Source organism: Staurois parvus, unplaced genomic scaffold (assembly GCF_062004578.1).
Source record: "Staurois parvus isolate SC_StPar_1 unplaced genomic scaffold, SC_StPar_1.0 ptg000011l, whole genome shotgun sequence".
NCBI lineage: Eukaryota > Metazoa > Chordata > Amphibia > Anura > Ranidae > Staurois > Staurois parvus.
This window is the reverse complement of record NW_028317807.1, coordinates 30,435,476-30,455,282: the sequence shown is the minus strand read 5'-3', so window position 1 is coordinate 30,455,282 and position 19,807 is coordinate 30,435,476. Positions and strand designations below refer to the sequence as shown.

The window sequence follows — 19,807 nt, the reverse complement described above, 5'->3', positions numbered from 1 at the left end:
ACAGGCAACATGCATTCCGTTTTATGGGCATTTGGCAGGCTTTCTTTTGTTAACCGTGCAGACCACCAAAACAAGCAACAGGAAAATATTTAATGGCTGTTGAACTAACAAGAAACCTTTGGCCTTTGAGTTATCATAATATGTACATTTCTGAGGCTTGCTACTGCTTCCTCTAAACTACCTGCCCTAGGTGCTGGCCCAAAAGTGCCGTTATGTAAATACAAAACTTGAGACAGAGACTGGAGTTGATTTACTAGAACTGGGAAGCTTAAAGTCTGGTGCGGCTGTGCATGGTAGCCACTCAACATCTAACTTCAGCTTGTTCAATTAATTTGACAAAAAAACTGACAGCTGTTTTGGTTTCTGTGCACAGCTGCACCAGACTTTGTGCTCTCCAGTTTTAGTAAATCAACCCAACTGTGTAGATGGCATGCTGGCCCTCTGCATCTATATTACATTTAATATTCTGCTTTGTTTATATGATTAACTTTGGAACTATATAAATTAATATTTTATACTAGTGCTAATTTAGGGAAGACTTTTTTTATGGTGATTTATTTAGCCATGTATTAAGTGAAATAACTAGTTTCTTTCTTTTTGGTAAACCTGAAGAAGAGGTAATTTGACAGGATGGGAATTAGGTTCTTCTATCTGACCTGCCTAGTTCTAGTTCTAGTTAGAGTAGCGATGTCTACTTTCCAGGTTCCAGGGACATCAGCCAGGTATGGTATATGCAAAGTTACATTGGTCCAAGCTGCACCAATCTAACTATATATAAAATATCCATACCTGGAATTCTTCTTTAATTATTTTTTTCCAATTATGGAAAGATCAGTTACCATCATCTGTCAAACGACAAACTCTTCTGCTGGTTGTCATATCCTCCCACTCCACGTCTGCACATATTTCCCTCGTACCCTCCACACCCTTCTCCCGAAGATTCACGCTGCAGTCATACCATTTACACTCCTCTCCTGCACATATTTCCTGCTGTCATACTCTTCAGCTTCCTCTCTAGCACATACTCTCTGCTTTCATACCCTCCACACTCTTCTGTTGCACATACTTCCCCAGTCATAACGTCTACACTCCGCTCCTGCACATGCTTGCCCCTGTCATACTCGTCACACTCCTTTCTTGCACATACTGCCTGCTGTCATGCCCTCCACACTCCTCTCCAGCACTTACCACCTTCTTCACACCTTCTGCACTCCTCTCTTGCACATACTGTCCTAGTCTCCACACTTCTTTCTCCTGAACAAACCCCCACTTGTCCTACCCTCTGCACTACCCTCCTGCCTGCTGTCATGCCCTCTGCACTTCTACCCTACACATATTGTCCACTGTCATACTTTTGTCCAGCACATACTGCCTACTGGTATGCACTCTATGTGGGTCTGCTGCACATACTGTCTGCTGTAATTCCATTCACATTATTTTCCAGCATTTACAGTATTGCCCCCTAAAGCTGGCAATAGATAGTTGTCCATTGACAAAAATGAGATGGATGGAAGAATCCCCCCTCCCCCTTTCCGCTACACTGACAACAAGACCCACTGCTATCAAAATACACTGATCAGCAGCTGCAGCCACCGATTGACAAGGTTTTCCAACATATACCTTTGACAGAAGTTGATCAAATGATCGACTTCTGTTGAGCAAGGATGGCCACACACTGACCGAAATTCACACATTTAATGCTGAACTGGCCAACTTCTGATAAGTGTAAAGCCAACTTTAGGCACTTCTTTGTTATATTCCTGACCTTTTCTGTTCAGGAACTGGCTCACATTTGTTGATATTGATAAAGACTATACTAAAGGCAGAGAACAAAATACAATCTGTAAAGCTTCCCCCTAGGGAACAAAAGTAGAATGACCACTAGTACTAGTCCGAATAGCAAACACAACCTCAGTTAGATGGCAGGAGCACACTTACCACCATAAGACATAGAAATCTACATGGCAGTTTTTTTCTGGGTGGACAGGAGATAGCTTGGAACAGTGCACCCAGGTTAAGATGACTAATCACAGTGGAGTTAATTTACTAAATAGTAACCAGTAGAAACCAATCAGCTTCCAGATATTTTTTCCACAGCTTAATTGAACAAGCTGAAGTTAGACGCTGATTGGCTAGCATGCACAGCTGCACTAGATTTTGCACTCACCAGTTTTAATAAATCAACCCCAGTGTGTTTTATCCATTCATGACGTGTAGGAGACACAAAGAGGTTGGTTTACTTAAGGAATAGAGGAATGTTCACTTTGGAAAGTGACTGTTATTGAAAAAAGACGAACCTGTGTTCACTTTGACAATCCAATCATGACAAGTTCATTTAAAAAAAAAATATATTTTTTGCACATAGCTGGCAGATTGTAGTGAACACAGCTTCACTTTATTTGCCAACATTCACTTTTCAACATACAATTTGCAAATAAACAATTATGTTACGTGAACATCCTTTACACATTTTATAAATCATCCCAAAGCATGCAAGAAGAGTACCTTGGTGCTGTATTTCTACTGTGTTGCCAAAAACATCATGTTTCATTGATTGTCAAATTCTGTAAAACCAACAGCACGTTTATTATAGTAAAAACAATGTTGCACTTGCATGCTTAACACTGGAGTAGCACTTTAAAACAAACCTCCATTGGCCAAGGTTAAAAGGATTGTCCGGCTAACTGCAAGCCTTGGCTGGGATGTTGCCAGCCACTTAAGTGAGACTGTTTCTAATTCTACATCTGTTGCAATACTGTGCACTTTGGATTACTATTATTTTACTATAAAACATACAAAGATTAGTGTGTATATATGTTTATTTTATATATATATAAAATATGATTTGCATCTTTATGTAAACAGGATTGCAGCAAACAATGAGGATGTGCAACAATCCATTTGAGTTTACTGAACTGAATTGAAAGATTATTTTGATTGGTGGATATGGGTTACTACACTTTGCACATTACTCTTTGCTATATTAAATAAGCCTGAGGTCATACAACTCGATTGACATGTTTGAAAGTGGTAAAACTGCCCTGTAATGAATTCTGTCATTCTCTCCCCTAGTGACGAAGATTGTGTGCGCTGAACAGTGTGATGGCCGCTGCTATGGACCTTACGTTAGTAATTGCTGTCACCGGGAATGTGCTGGAGGCTGCTCTGGACCTAAAGACACTGACTGTTTTGTATGTTGCTTGTCATTTCACTTTCTACCCGCCACAACCCTTCTCACCCTTGATTTAATATTCCTACTGATTCTCCATCTTCATGCATTCTGTCTCCAAACATAGATGCTCGTTTAGCTCTTTCATATATTTCTCCCATTGCAGCTTGTATTACCCATCAGCCTGCATTAGCCCTGGCAGATTTTATAAGTTTTACAAATAAGAAATTGAACATATCTATGTGCTAATGCATATGATTTATGGCTTTCGCAAGAACACTTTGCAGATTTAAAAATTACCATTTTGCTTTGCCTCCAAATCCCCACCACCTGCTTCATAAAACATTTTTAGCATCCTTTAAAAAGAGGGTTTGTTCGTGTTAAGTTAGATAAAACTGTAATATAAAGGAAACGTAACAGTAAATTTACCAGTGTTAAAAGGCATTATAAAGTTATATGTGCTAAATTCACAGGTAACATGCAGGAAGCCCTGAGCCAATGGAATTTGTGATAACTTGCACTGACAACAGGGGGATTTTGTAGTATAGCTGTGTGAAATCTGTCCTTCCTGGGGAATCAATGGTGGAGAAGGATCTGGGAGTTCTGGTAGATCACATGCTTAATAATGGCATGCAATGCCAAGCTGCGGTTTGTAAAGTGAGAAAAATCCTCCTTGTATTAAAAGAGGTATAGATTCCAGAGAGAGAGATATCATTTTACCCCTGTACAAATCATTAGTAAGACCTCATCTGGAATATGCAGTTCAGTTTTGGGCACAAATTCACAAAATGAATATTGGGGAACTGGAGAAAGTACAGAGAAGGGCAACCAAACTGATAAGAGGCATGGAGGAACTCAGCTATGAGGAAAGATTAGAGGAACTGAATTTTTTCTCTCCAGAGAAGAGGAGATTAAGGGGGGATATGATCACCATGTATAAATACATCAGTGGTTCATATAGTGTAGAGTTATTCACCCTGAGGTCATCACAGAGGACAAGGGGGCACTCTTTACATCTGGAGGAAAAGAAATTTAATCTCCAGACACATAAAGGTTTCTTCACAGTGAGAGCTGTGAAAATGTGGAATAGACTCCCTCAAGAGTTGGTTCTGGCCAGCTCAGTGGATTGCTTTAAAAAAGGCCTGGATTCTTTCTTAGATACACAGAATATAACTGGATACTAACATTTTTATAGGTAAAGTTGATCCAGGGAATATATGATTGCCTCTTGGGGGATCAGGAAGGAAATTTTGTTCCCTGCAGGAGCAAATTGGATCATGCTTTGCTGGGTTTTTTGTCTTCCTCTGAATCAACTGTGGGTATAGGATTATAACTTTTTTTTTTTAATGGTTGAACTAGATGGACTTTTGTCTTTTTTCGGCCAAACTAACTATGTAACTATGTAATACTCAGTGCAAGGACTGATGTGACAGAGCACAGCACCTAAGCAGAACAGCTATATTTTTGCCAAGGCAGCAAGTTATATAGTCTATTTCCAAGCTGTATTAATTACTATTTCCAGGCTGTATATAATAATTTGGTAACATATACAGTGTATATATATATATATATATATATATACCACATGTAGCCTGCAGCTACGTACCTCACTTTTTAAGTTACCTGGCTGCTATACTGATTCTTTGGCTTTGCCTCCTTGATAACCTGGAACAAATATTACGATAATACTGTACGTGTCTGAATAATGTCAGAAATCCTTAAGAGCATGCTGTTTCTGGGTCTATGTCTCAACAATATTATTGCCTGACACAGCCAGGTAACTAGCATTTTTACACAGAGAGAGAGATAGAGACAGAAATAGGAGTACTTTAAAGCTAACAAAAGAGGAAACAAAGGGAGATCTCTAAATAGAGACTCACATATATTAATAAAAAAAAGGTTTCAACCCCTTCAAAAAAGTAATTTTATGTCTGTCTTTGTTCATTGGCGAGTTTCTCCTCATTTCCTGTTCCTTCAACACAACAGGAAGTAAGGGGTAATCTCCTTAATGGAGAGCAGCAAACAGCAATAATCCAACAGACTTGATATCCTTTTTCTAAATAAAAGCAAAGAAAATTCAGTTAGAGCATCACCAGAGATGAATTCCAGGTATGGTATAATTTTACATAGTTACATAAGTCCAGCTTGGACAAATGTAGTTACATTGGACAAGTGTAACTATGAATATACCATTGGTGATGTCACCGCCCCACTTGTTCACCTTGTCCAATCAGAGAATATTTTGCATTCATTCAGAAAATGCAAAGCATACTGCAGGGGCGGACTGACAACTCATGGGGCCCCCGGGCAATAGGGGATCATGGGGCCCCTGTGTTCTTGCCCAAACTCAAAAAAGCCTATGAAAAAGGTACCAGGGGCATCTCATGGGGCCCCCTACTGACCCCGGGCCCTCGGGCAGTGCCCGAGTTTCCAAATGGTCAGTCCACCCCTGGGCACCTGTGATCAGCAGCTGACCTCCTGTGTTCAGAATGCAGCAGGCCAGCTGCTGAGCACAGGACCCAGAAGCAAGTGGGATCACTGGAGTAGCAGTGTCTACTTCACTGGTTTCCAGCTTCCATGGGCTTTGGCCGGGTATGATATATACATAATATATTCGAGAAAAGTGGGCATGCTGTCTCTTAAAAATTCCGGTGTAATTGTGCACACAATATAACTATATCAAACCATATTATTTTATAAGGAAATAATAATAGTGTAAACTAAATACATGCAATAACCAAAAAGCTATAATAATTGAAAACCAAATCTAAACACAAATAAAATTGTACCGTATACTTAAAAGGCATTCAAACATTAAAGCGTGTGTAATACCATATTGTACTTTAGAAATAATGATACACTTAGAAGAGTGTACTTATTTTTTTTTTTAAGTTATTGCATGTATTGAGTTTACACTTTTATTATTTCCTTACAAAATAATATGGTTTGATATAGTTATATTGTATGCACAATTGCACTTTGGAATTGTTAAGAGACCGCGCGCCCACTTTTCTTGAATTAGTTGTTTTACATCTAGTATCTAGATTGTATAATGGATGCAGCAGTCTTTATTTATATTCTTTTTTTGCTAGCATGAGGAAATTATTTGGTATGGTTTAGATACATAGTTATGGTGGTCCAAGCTGGACCAATGTAACTATGTAAAAGCATACTATACCGGGAATTCATCTTTAAAGTCATATTGAAGAAATAAAAAAAGAATGACACTCTCTCCTTCAGATTATACTACCTTAAAATATGGAATCATTTATAAACTTTAGGCATAAAATTGGAAGCATTCATGTACCTGATCTGCATTTAACAACTCTTTTTCTTAGCAGTTCCAATTAGAAAATTCGGAATTACTTTGCAGTCAGTACTACTTTGACCCCATTTACTTTCTTATGTCAAGCTGGAAGACTAAATCTTCTTTCACTTACAGACGTGTTTCACAAGTCACATTGCATTTCTTGCTTTCTAGAAACTTTGTAAAGGTTGCATATCTGTGGTCGATAGTGGGAGTACACAACTATGCCAAAAGGCTTGTCCTGACTTACTTCTCAAATTATTGCAAAGAACAATGACAATATTCAGAGTTACTTTAATGCACAATAACCAATTAGTTTCCAGTTGAGTGACGTTAAATCAGTGAAAGATTAATTCTGAATGGTTGCTGTGGCTTAACATTGAAATTTCTAAAAAATCTGGCCATATGCTTTATAATTGGGTTGATTTGCTAAAGTGGAGACTGTTAATATAGCAAAGCGAATGTTCACCTAGGAATATAGATACCACTATCCTCACACTGCTACATACTGCAGTGTTAGCCTATACTGTGGCTTGCATTTTATGGCCTATTCACTTAAAATCAATGTAAAGTATTCCTTGTGCTGCTGACTGTAGTTTTAGTTGAAATCTTCTTTCCCCTGACTCCCGAAAACATGTCAGCCTATCCACTGTTCCTACAGCGAAGGTTGCTGCTCCGAGTGTACGAGGAAGGTCTGAATAGACGCCAACACAGCATATTTTCTGGTGGCTCTGGCTTTTCATAATTCAGTTTATAAATCCCTGCAGATCTTTGAAGCCTCCTATGGTTGAGGTCCCCCCCACCTTGATGCTGGTACACTTTTACCTACAAGTTTTGACATATTTGTTAATTAAAGTGTTACTAAACCCAGGACCCTGCATTCACTATATCTGGTCTCACACAGTACATAGAACATGGAAATGCAATTATTTTAGCAAATATAAATTGCTAAATTCATGTTGTCATCAGCAGTTAGAGCAGTCTTGGGACTTCTATCAGTGTTCAGCAGAGCACTGGTTAAAGCTTGTAGGATGAGTTTTTTTCTGCTCTAGGAGGATGCAGAACCCCTGACCTCTGTCTGGACAGCGCTGATTGGTCCTGTGCTGATCACATGCACTCTCCCAAGAAAAAAAAACTCTAGCAATGCACACCAAACTGAGCATGTGCAAAATGTCTCCACAGGATATGTCTTTTCAGGAGATAAGAGGGGGGCACTGGAAGAAAGGGAGGATCAGAGATGTCAGGATCAATCAGCCTTTTTACACAATGCAGAGGATTAGTATGTCAACCATGCTTTACAGACTGATTTTACTGTTGGGGGTTTAATAATACTGTAAAAATCGGCACTTTTATTGGTTCAGCATTTTGGTGCTTTGTTTCCTTGCACTTCTCAAGAGTGTTGACTATGCCTGCTCTTTTCACCCTGCCCCCTCAAGATTATTGATTATGCCTGCTCTTTTCACCCCCCCTCCATTCAGAAGCTGTACTATAGCTTCCACAGGTGAAAAGTGCTCTATGAATAGAGGACAGGCGGTTAAATGAAAGATCTACCTTTTCCATTCCAAGAGCACTTTTCATTGATGGAAAAAACAGTACAGCTCCTGTGAATGGAGGAGGGGGCGGAAAGGGTGGGCATAGTTGACTCTCTTGATGAGTGCATATGACAGATCCCTTGGCTTGAATTAAGCTCCACAGCACTGGAAGATTACCATCATCAGGGGTATGGGGGGGGGGGGGGAGTCTGAGGACTAAAATTTTAAATAAATCCTCAGCCATCAGCATAAGGGACACTTCATATTGATTGTAAGTAACTCATCTGGTGCTGATTTTTAAAACAAAAATGTTGACTAAACTTAGGCGTTAAGGAAGAAAAAAGATCGATGTGATTTGAGGAGAGACCAGGCACTTGATTTTGATAAATGACTGGGCTCTACTTCTGACTTTTATCTTTTCATCTGCACTGTCATGTAGAAGAAGAAAAAGCACTTTACTGGGTTTGGAGTCATGAGGCCAGTAAAGGGCAAATCTCAAGTTGTATATGTCATTTTTAAAGCAGCAGTATGGCCATGGTAAGGACATACTGCTGCTGTGTGAACTTCCCCCTGTGTTCAGTAAATAAGAAGAAGCTGGGGTTTTTTTTTTTTTCTTTAATATCTAAGCTTGTTCAAGGAAACTTTAAAAAACAACTTTTTTCTTGCACTTGATTAGATGATTGACGTAAACACAGCTTCACATTAATTACTATATATATATAGTAATTCCAATGCTGTTTGGTATCCCAGAGGTGACTCGGAACCAGCTTGGAGCCCTCGCTCACGCTGGGTGGAAGTGATGTCAGTACCGGACCAACATCTTGTACATTTTTATTACCATTGTGATATTAAACACCTTTTACCCTCTGCCCTTAGATGGTGCTTCCTTTTCCTAAAAGTGTTTCCAGAAGAGAGTTGGCTTATCTCTGAGACAGCTGCCGCTCATTCACAGCTATTTTCAGACCATTGGATCCTATATGGACTGTAGACTTTATACATGTGGACTCTGAACCTTTTCCTCTTTTGCACCATTATAATTGTTCATAACACTGTCATTACATTAATTACTAAGCTCAGGAAATGTTCACCTTAAGTGGACATCATCTACTCCTTTGGCAAATCAACCTTGATGTATGAATGAGTAAATTCTATCTTTATGAAAAGAAAACAAAAGAACTGTTCCTCCATAATCTATAAATGGCCCTTCTGAAAAAGACTATTTGACATTCTGTGCACATTATACAACACTTTACTGACTACCCGTTCTCATATACAATCTGCTTCCAGATTATCATCACTTGGTAAATCTGAAACTCAGTCTGAAAACACACAAGGACGCTCTATATTCAGACAAGATGTGCTATGATTATTTTATAAGCTGAGGGTTAGAGATGTTCTGACAGTGCTCAGGATCATACAGTGACAGGAAAAAACCTAAATTGCTGTGTTAGCCAGTTCAGAATTTTTGATCGGACAGTAAGGGAACCCAAGCCAGCACATTATTGCTATATTTTTTCCTGTCCTTAAAACAAGGTAGACTCCTTCACTTAATATTTGCTTTCCCTATCTATATGTTTTTATTCCTGCCTGCTAATAAAAGAAAAAAAAAGCTAAATGCCAAAGAAAAGAAAAATTGCAAGCAAGGAGCAAAGTTTTACAGGAGCCTATACATTAACCTAACAAAGACTCTTCCATGGAGGGAGGGAGGGAGGGTGACGTCCCCCAGGAGACATCAGACCTACTTTCTCTCTTGTAGAAATGATAACCTCCCCCTGTGTGGATTCAATAGAAATGAATGTCAGCCCTGCTCCCTAATTGGTAGTTTCGATTCCCCAGCTGGAATTTAAACGGGTGGCGTAGGAGAGCAGCGGGCCAACCCTCCGAAGTACAGATCATTAGGGTGTTCAGCGGAAATATAGGCAGCATCCACTATTAACTGCTGTCACCAGCACTACTTCTCAGCCTGCTGCTGTCAGCTACTGTCATCAAAATATTTATTTTTGCTCGCTGCGTTTTTATAAATGGAATAAATAGAACTTTTTAGAACATTTTCCATAAAGGATATTTGGCAGCAGTATAGCCTCCCTTCTCATTTCAATGCAAAGACTTTGTGTTCCTTCTGTCAACCAAACCTGGGGGTGGCTGGACTGGATCTTAAGTTTGCTGGGGACACAGACACGCTGGGGAATTGATAGGCGCTGACTATGTTGCAGCTAAGGAAATTAACTGGTAGACTTTTTTTTAACTTTAGTGAAAGTATTGAGCACATTTCTTAATGCATTTTGATGTCTAAAACAGTAAACAATTACCATTGTCAACCTGTTCTCTCTTTTCAGGCCTGCTTGAAATTTAATGACAGCGGATCTTGTGTCACCCAGTGTCCACAGCCCAATATATATAATCCAACTGCCTTTCAACTTGAACAAAATCCTAAGGCCAAGTACACCTATGGAGCTTTCTGTGTGAACAAATGCCCACGTAAGTTTACTTAAATCTTGTTATGGGAAAAGTGCCTAGTTCATACCAATGCAGTTTGTGTTTTGTCTGCTATGCAGTGCTTTTTGTGATGCATTTTTTCATATGCGTTTTTGACACGTTTTTTGATGCGCTTTGTTTTTAGGCCAACTTATTCCTGGGCAGATCAAAAATGCAAAACACGCCAAAAACGCATCAAAAACATGTCAAAACCGCAATACATGCATTTTCTGCAGTGTCTCCATTGAAGTCTATGGAACCAAAAAACACAATGTTTTCCTTTTAAAAAAGTCCCTGACCCTTTCCAAAAGCACAGATGTGAACGTGTCCCATAGGAAACCATGTTAAATGAACTGTAGTGCGTTTCTGCAAAAAGCGCTAAAAACCGTATTGGTGTGAACCAGGCCTAAGGATGCTATATAGAGTAAGCAATAGCAACCAACTAGATTTTAGCATATAACCGTTTGGTGTACTGGTGCATATTTCTGGTGGATTTAGCATGTCTTTTTGCATCATGATTTTTGAAAGAATATTAAAACTGCTATAATCTAGTTTGTTTAAGGTAGAACTATAGGCAAAACTTTGTTTTTTTCATTTTGGATAGAGTAAGTGTGGGGGGGGGGGGATAACCCCTGTCAGTTTATTTTTTGCCATCTGTATCCCATTGGGGAGATTTTTCTTCATTTCCTGTCAAATAGCCAAAACAGGAAGTGAGAAAATCTTTGCAAATTTAGGGAATTCCTTGCGGACCCCCAGGTCATGAAACCAAATTTGGGTTTTCTTTAAATTTCACTGTTTCGATGCTAATGGAAACATTTCAATGATAATAATACACTATTATTTTGATTTGTGGTGCTCAGATGCAGTGTAGTTCCACTTTAAATATTGTTTTAGGACTCAGAAGGCTTTAGCCAGCCAGTCCACAGTCACCCACCATAAATTATTCTAAACTAGCTTGTTCATTTATTAACATTTGTTTTGTACTGTGTCTTTGTTATGAGCAATCTTGTATTCCATGTCTTCTACACATATGTATGTGAGAGAACAGAGTTGTAGCATTAGTGATGGAGAAATTTGTTCTTTCACATTCACACTGTATGGAAATATGATGCATTTTGATGAAAGCTATAAACACTTATTTTCACCACTTCTAGATAACTTTGTTGTGGATGACAGTTCGTGTGTGAGGGCTTGTCCTAGTAACAAGATGGAAGTAGAAGAAAATGGAATCAAAATGTGTAAGCCTTGTGCTGGAATCTGTCCGAAAGGTAAGCATGATGATCTCTTCAGACTGAGTTATTTGCTTTATATTTATTGAGGCATTTCTTATGCAAACCTGAATGCTTCTGTAACTCAAAACTAGGTTTGGGTGGGATTGGACCCAAGGGACATCAAACCACCATGCGTTCAGTTTTTCATGTCTTATGTCAGATATCCTACACACAGGTGAATAAATCCACCTTCTGCAATGTGTTCCCCTTATATTCAGACTCTTGTTGCATGATCGTTACCACATGTACACCCTCTTAGATAGGTGCTAGGTTAGGTAAATTTATCTCTTGGCTCACTGTAATCAGTTGAGTTGCATGTGAATATTTTGGTCTGTTCTGTGTTTCACTGGCTGCAGGGTTGACTGCTTCCCCCCATTCTGTCTGGAGGGTTCTAGAAGATAGTGGGCTGTGAGAGTCAAACCAGCAGCACAGTGGCTAAATGGTTAGCCCATCCGCCTGGCAGAGTTGTTGGTTCGAATCCCAACCACGGCACCACCTGCCTGGAGTTTGCATGTTCTCCCTGTGCCTGCGTGGGTTTCCTCCCACACTCCAAAGACAAGCCGGTAGGTTAATTGGCTCCTGTCTAAATTGGCCCTAGAATGTTTATGTATGAATGTAAGTTAGGGACCTTAGATTGTAAGCTCCTTGAGGGTTAGGGACTGATGTGAATGTACAATATATATGTAAAGTGCTGCATAAATTTACGGCGCTATATAAGTACCTAAAATAAATAATAAATTGATGCAGTCCTAGCCAGTCTCTGGGGGAGAATGTCCAGATGGTGACTGGAAGGGAGCATAAATAGCCTGGGGCAAGGAACAGAGGGGTTCTTGTCTTGAAGGAGGACATCCCAGCCTGGAGGAGCCTACCCTTCTGGTAAGGTCTGCCATGCTTGTTTTGCTTATCAAGGCCCCAGATATGCTAGCTGGGGGGTCTTTTTTGCTGAAGTTTTCAGGAGCTCACTGAGGGACTTCATCTTTGGGAATCTGTTCTAAAGAATTCACTAGATATGTGTCTGGAAGATATTGGAAGGAGGAATCCAATTACCCAAGGGCATTAGTGTTTACAGACCAGTGTTAGAGATCCCCGTGACTGTGTGCTGCCTCTATCCCTCTTGCAGTAGAGCCAGTGCTGCTTAACCACTTCCAGTCCGGACACTTTTACCTCCTTCCTGTCCAGGGCAATTTTCTGCTTTCAGCGCTATCACACTTTGAATGACAATTGCGCGGTCATGCAACACTGTACCCATATGAATTTTGCACCATTTTTTTGAGACAGATAACACTTTATTTTGGTGGTATTTATTCACCGCTGGGATTTTTTTTTTTTGCTATGTAAATGAAAATGTCCAAAAATTTTGAAAAAAAGTATTTTTCTTATATAATTTTGCAAATAAATAATATTTAATCATAAATCTTGGCCAAAATGTATTTTGTTATCTTTTTAGTAAAATAAAAAAAAAAGCCAAATTAGTTTATAACCAAAAATTATCATATTTAAACATTTTTTTTTACATTTTGTTTTATTATTATTTATTTTATTTTTATTTTTTTTTACATACTGTTACCCTAGCAGTACAGTGTCACCATGATGACACTGTACTACTTTTGGGGGTGATGAAGATTTGTATTTTCTTTTTTTTACACTGATTGCTTTTACACCCATATAGGGTGTAAAAGCAATCATTTCTCTTTCTCTCTGTCTGTATTCTTGCAGCCATTGAGAACTACTGAGTGAGCTGTGATTGGTCACAGCTTGTCACATGGTACAAGGCTGTTGTGAATAGCCTTGTACCATGTGACCTCTGTGATCATTCACAGATTTCACACGTAGTAAGCAATGATGTCAGAAGTGACATCTTGCTTACTACTTTGCATGTGATCACTGATTGGCCAATCAGTGATCACATGATCAGGACCTCTTACAGAGGTCCCGTCCGATGATCAGTGTTTCACTGTGTCCAGAGGACCCTGCAGTGCCACTGTCTGGCCGTTTATATACAACGGCTGGTCGGGAAGTGGTTAAAGGGGACATTGTTCATGGTGTTCTAGTACAGCTCAGCCCATTATTTGCTGCTGCCAGGCCTGGGCTCAGATTCTTCAGGAGGAAGATAGGTGTCCTCAAGTTACCTCTTTGTGTTGCTGGAGCATCCCACAGTTACCCTACACCCATCCAAGTTAAAGTTCTGCAATAAACCATAGAAAAAGCATAATCCTAGACTGATTACTGAGCCAAAAGAGTGACTGCGACTGTGTGCTTGGCTGCTGGTACATCTGCTGGGAAAGAACCTTGGAACCTAAACAGCGTGCCTTTAGGGGTTGAGTGCTACACACATTATCTATAAATATTGACCTCCCATGCAACTTGCAATTTGATGCCGTTGTGTTAACCAGCTGCAGAAGTAGGCCAAAAACTTTAAGTTCCATTCTTCCTCCCCCTCCTCCCCTTCCTCTGCCACATTTGGAGTACATTTGTTTTTGGAAGGGGGGGGGGGGGAGTACCTGGTTTTGGCATGGTTGTATTGCTGTGGCAGACCCTCTGGAAGTTCTCCTCCCCTGCAACCTGCCCACAACTGTAAGGAGTCACAGCTGGCTGCTCACAGTTAACATGCTGGTGCTGATGACAAGTGATGAACAGGCCCAAGTGAATACAGCACAGGATCCTTGGACAGGTGAGTGTTTGGGTTCATGTACACTGCAGCGTTTAGGAGCTGTTCAGCGTTTTTTTCAGCAGCCCCTGAACTCACTCTAATGTTTTCCTATGTGTCCATGTACACATCTTTGTTTACAGGCAGTTGAGTTTACAGTCGTTTTTTTGAATGCAACAAACTTGCGTTCAGGCATCAATTTTATCAGCGTTTCAAATGCAAAACGCTTGTAAATGCTTGTAAATGTGGCAAATCGTGTTTATAAGCATTCGCGTTTGAATTTTTTTTTTAACTCTTCCAGTTCCCAATGCTGTCCAGAGCCTTTTTTCATTATGAAAAATACATGCAAAGAGTTTTCAAGGTGCTCAGATGGACAAAATACTTAACACAGGATGTTCCTACCAAGCTTGTCACACATTGTAATGACCAATTCACACCTCAGACCTCTCCCACCTTTGGAAACAAAACATATGTTAATGCCCATTCACACCTGAAATTCCTCATGAAGACCCCCTGCCAGGTGGCCTTCATGACTCATATCTGCACCAGACACCTGTCCCACCCTTGGAAAATAAAAAATGTTAATGAACAATTCCCACCTAGTGAATGTCAACACATACTGCTGTGCCTGCTTCTCCTGTCTGTATTTCTCTGAAACAGTCTTAAATAGTTAATCATTTACCAATTTTCAGTGCATTCTGGGCATTTGGGAGGTTTTCCTGTGCTTATCTTTAAAAAATGCTTCTAAAGGCAAATGCGCATAAATACGTTATACAATCGCGGCTAAACCGACTTTTTTTAACCTACGTTTTCAAGCAGTCAGTTTCCATCATTCAGAAACGTCCCGTGTACATGGGGCTTTAATCTAGTTAAGGTCAGCAACTAGTTTTTGTAACTGCTGACTTGAAGAGATGCCCCTGGTACTTTTTTCATAGGCTTTTTTGAGTTTGGGCAAGGACACAGGGGCCCCATGATCGCCTATTGCCTGGGGGCCCCATGAGTTGTCAGTCCGCCCCTGATTGGGTATATTACATTAATACAGTATTTTCTCTGTAGAGTCTTGTCTAATGTAAAGTTTTTGTTTCTTTCAGTTGATTCATTTTTTCTGTCTTTTTTAAGCAATTTAAGAAGGATCAATTGTAATTTTCTTTCAAGATCAAATCAATATTATTTTTGATCTGTTGTCGCGTAGCCCTTCAAACAACGTGGGGCCCATAGCTTGGTGCCTACTTTGCATTTTTGATAATCCGGCACTGTAAAAAAAGTAAACATTAATATAAATAACATAAATATTTCAATTATATATTTAGCTTTTTGCCTGGAGTTCCACTTTAAAGTTGAGCACACTTGGTCTAACGAGCGTGTCAGCAAAGAGGCAGAGAGAATAATAAGTTGATAGAATGGTAAATGGTAAGGTAAAGTAGCAGGCTGGTTCAGAATTTGTGCAATAAGTCACCGATTTCTATTTCTACCAATATGGGTAATATATAATATATTTTATTTATTTATTTTATTTTTGATCACAACAAGACATCAGAATAAATTTACAAGCCATAATAGTGTAAACATGCTATAGGAGATGTAGATAACTGACAGACAGGCAGATATTTGTGATTTTATCAGGAAGAAAATATCCATCTCTCTACAGACAGAAATGACACCCTGGGGAGATGTAAATTGCAACCTACTTAGTTGGAATGTGCTGTTTAGGCATTGAAATTCATGAAAACTTATAGCAAGCGCAGGATAATGTTAGTGATCTGGAAGCCAATTGTCCACAGACTGCAAAGTTTAACCTGTCTTCTGCCTTAGTGCTTCAAATTGTGCTTACAGGAGAGATTTCAATTAGTATGGTGTCTTGCTGCTACGAAAGCAAGCTGCATATGATTGGAATATTCCAGGCACCTCTATTATTGCACAATAGCTTTTGGCATATTCTTAGTGTCAAAATATGTTGTGATAGTTTTTTACACTATCTGGGCAATTTAAACCGTGCATGTGATGAAAAAATGTCGAGATTACCTTCGCCGAAAACCGCACATAAAAATGAACAGTAGATCCAGAGATATAGAAACGGGAAATGATTAACGTAAAATTCAAATTTAGATCTGCCTCCTGACCCTCTCTATTGGCACCAATCTGATGGGCAGCATCTCTGACCAATAGGGAGGTTCAGAAACTTTTACAGGAAATGTCACAGTCTTGTATTTATTTTTATTTATTTATTTTTTGTATATTCGTGACACAAATTATAGCCTTATTCTCCAACAATAATCCATATACATCCACTACTCAATGGCCCTGTAACATATTGTTCATGAAATAATTTCTTACTTTCTGCATCCTTTTATTGTCCTCTGTGAGCTCCTGAACATTTCCTTTTCCTTCTCAATTCCGCTTGTTTTTAATAAGCAGTGTTGCAGCATTTCAACATTGTGGTTGTGTGCACTTCTCTATGCACACTACAAATCTCATAGTTCATAGTCCCCAGTCCATCTCAGGGGCAAGCATGAGAGGGTGGCTGTGTTCCTACATACAGTGGGACCATGGAGAACGAACATAGCCACTCTATAACAAGAAGTCAAACCACAGCAGCAAAAAATAAAGGGATTTGGGAGAAACAAAGTGCAATTAAATGTACTTTTCTGAGCTAAGAATACATACTTGAATATAATTTTTTCTTTAAACTAGAGTTTAGTGTCACTTTAAAGCAGAGCATCACCCTAAAAGGGAAGTCATGCTTTAACACATCCTTACCCCTTCCTCTCTTTTGGAGGTTTGTTTTTTTTTTTGGGGTGGGGGGAGTGGGTTCCTAGTTTTAGCACGTACCCACTCATTGGATTTGAAGCTGCAAGGAGTCACAGCTGGATTCCCTTCGTAAACATATCAGTGCCAGGGACCTGAGGACTGGCAAAGAACTGGCCCGGGTGAGGATGCCGCTGCATCCTTGGCCAAGTACAGTAAGTGTCCTTTTTTTTATAAAAGTCAGCAGCTACAGTATTTGTAGCTGCTGACTTTTAATTTTTTTTTGTGAAGACTCACAGATCCTCTTTAAAGGAAAAGTACAGTTAACCTCTTTTCAGTTCATTCTGCACTCCTCTGACCCATTTCTGCTGAAAGTGAGCGCTGGGGGGGGGGGGGCAGAGCAGACAGTGGTGACTGAAAGTCACCACTCTCTGCTCAGCGGCTGTGAGAACTCATGTGATTGCTGAGTTCTCACTCTTAGAGCCAGCGGGGGACAAATGCAGCATCTGACCGATCCAAGTAAGTATAATGGAAAAAATAAATAAGAAGCCATACTTCTCTTTTAAAGTGTTACTAAACCCACAACAGTAAAATCAGTCTCTATATGCAGTAAAGCCTGCTTCTTATACTCATTGCAAAACCTAACAGATTAATCCTCTGCCTTGTGTAAAAATGCTCATTGATCCTGTCTTTTATGATCCTCCCCTTCTTCCAGTGCCCCCCTCTGATCTCCTGATAAGACATATCGTGTGGAGTCACTCTGCACATGCTCAGTTTGGTGTGTACCGCTAGAACGGTTTTTTATTTCTTTGGAGAGTGCATGTGATGAGCACAAGGCCAATCAGCACTGTCCAGATAGAGGCCTGGGGTTCTGCATCCTCCTAGAGCAGAAAGAAAACTCCTCCTACAAGCTTTAACCAGTGCTCTGCTGAACACTGATAGAAGGCACAAGACTGCTCTAATTGCTGATGAGAAAGGTATTTAGCAGTTTATGTTTAACAAAATCATTTCCTTTCCACGTTGTGTGTACTGTGTGAGACCAGATAGAGTGAATGCAGGTCCTGGGTTTAGTAACACTTTAAGTAAAGACATTGATAGCTCCCCAATGCCCTATTCACTGTAGAGTATTAGCTGAATTGACCTTTGATTACAACTCATTGTAAGAAAGCTGGTACAGCGACAGGGAGCATGAAAACGTTATCCACTGCTCAAACTTTCTCAATGAGCAATTTGGGGTGGTGGAGGATTTATATCAAATAGCCATTCTTTTATAGATAGCTTTAAATTGCAAATATTTTTATGCCACTTGAGTGCTAAATTAAAGGACAAAAAAAATCCAATTTTTATTTCCAATTATTTTTATTGGTTATATTCCAAGAGTAATACAAGGGATACAAAAACCCAAAACGTCCAATTTTAAGGGAAAATCAGGTTTGCAAGAATTTCAAATTTGCAAGGTCTGTGACAAGTTTACTTTAAATGGCATCAGATATTTATAGTCTGTTGTTGTAATGCTGTGACATTCCATTTTTCTCTCTAGTGTGTGATGGAATCGGGACAGTGTCCCTAAAAACCTCTCAGACCGTGGATTCCAGGAATATTGACAAGTTTATAAACTGCACTAAGATTAATGGAAATCTCCTTTTCCTGGTGACTGGCATTGAAGGGTGAGTACAAGATAAGAGTGGCAGCATTGCAAAGCTGAAATAGTATACAATAAGTGAGATTCCAACTCCTCCTAAGCTTTCAGACACATTTTCCTTTTAAGCTGTTATTTTCACTGCGGGCTGAATTTATCCTCACCAGTTCTGCACGTAGAATTCACTGACAGTCTTATAGGTGAAGTCCTGAGTTTGTATGCAAAAGCATCTGGAGTGAGCACTGAATGGGAAGTAATAAAATATGTCCTATAGTCTTTTGTCAAAGGCTCATTCACTTCAAACACTGGAGTAAACTGCCCAGCATTTGAACTGTATGGCTTTATGAACCCTATGTACTGTGCCACGTGAGCTTTGTTTAACATGCTGTAAAGCAGAAATAATCCTGTCGATTTAATTGTTTCCCAAAACAGTTACATTCAAGGCATGCTGTGAAAGATAACTGTCACAGTTGCTTGTGCTCTCCAAATGGTTGGTGTCATGACTAATCACATGTGCAGCACCATGGCAGCTGGAGATCAAACAGAGGCTATGATGGCAGCTTCCCAGGCTTTAACCCTTGTGCTGCCAGCAACGTAAAATGTACGGCGGCACACAACTTCCAGCTGACCAGCTCAGTAAGGCCGGCCATACATGGGACGATTTCCGAATGATTTTTTGTTCGAAAGTCGGACCTAAGAATAATTGGCCAATTTTCGCTCTGTTAGTGGGGCAATGGCACTGGCCAATTTTCGTGGTTCCTCCCCATTTCGTTTATTGGGCATCCTGGAAAATTCTTGAAAAACGACCGATTTTCGAAATCATTGGTGGCACCATTGGGTTACAGAACGAACGATGTTTTTGATTTTCGATCGAAAAATCATTTGGAATTCAACCCATGTATGGCCTGCTTTAGTTTTATGTTGTTGGCATACCCCCTTCTTCTACAAGCTCATGGTCTTCAGTGACCCTGAACTTACAGCAAAACTGTTCAGCAGATGCTGAACAAATAGCTCTGATCAGA

At 39.7% G+C, this 19,807-nt stretch overlaps 1 protein-coding gene across 2 annotated transcripts in view; it reads left to right on the top strand.

Annotated features, from left to right (window-relative positions):
- The window catches only part of ERBB4 (erb-b2 receptor tyrosine kinase 4), a 1,213,483-nt gene that overhangs the window by 847,596 nt on the left and 346,080 nt on the right, over positions 1–19,807 (top strand). For both annotated transcript variants that reach the window (XM_089672264.1, XM_089672254.1), the window contains exons 6-9: positions 3,073–3,191; positions 10,345–10,486; positions 11,638–11,751; positions 18,687–18,813. In XM_089672264.1, coding sequence (XP_089528390.1) covers positions 3,073–3,191; positions 10,345–10,486; positions 11,638–11,751; positions 18,687–18,813 — 502 coding nt within the window. The remainder of the gene's footprint in view (positions 1–3,072; positions 3,192–10,344; positions 10,487–11,637; positions 11,752–18,686; positions 18,814–19,807) is intronic.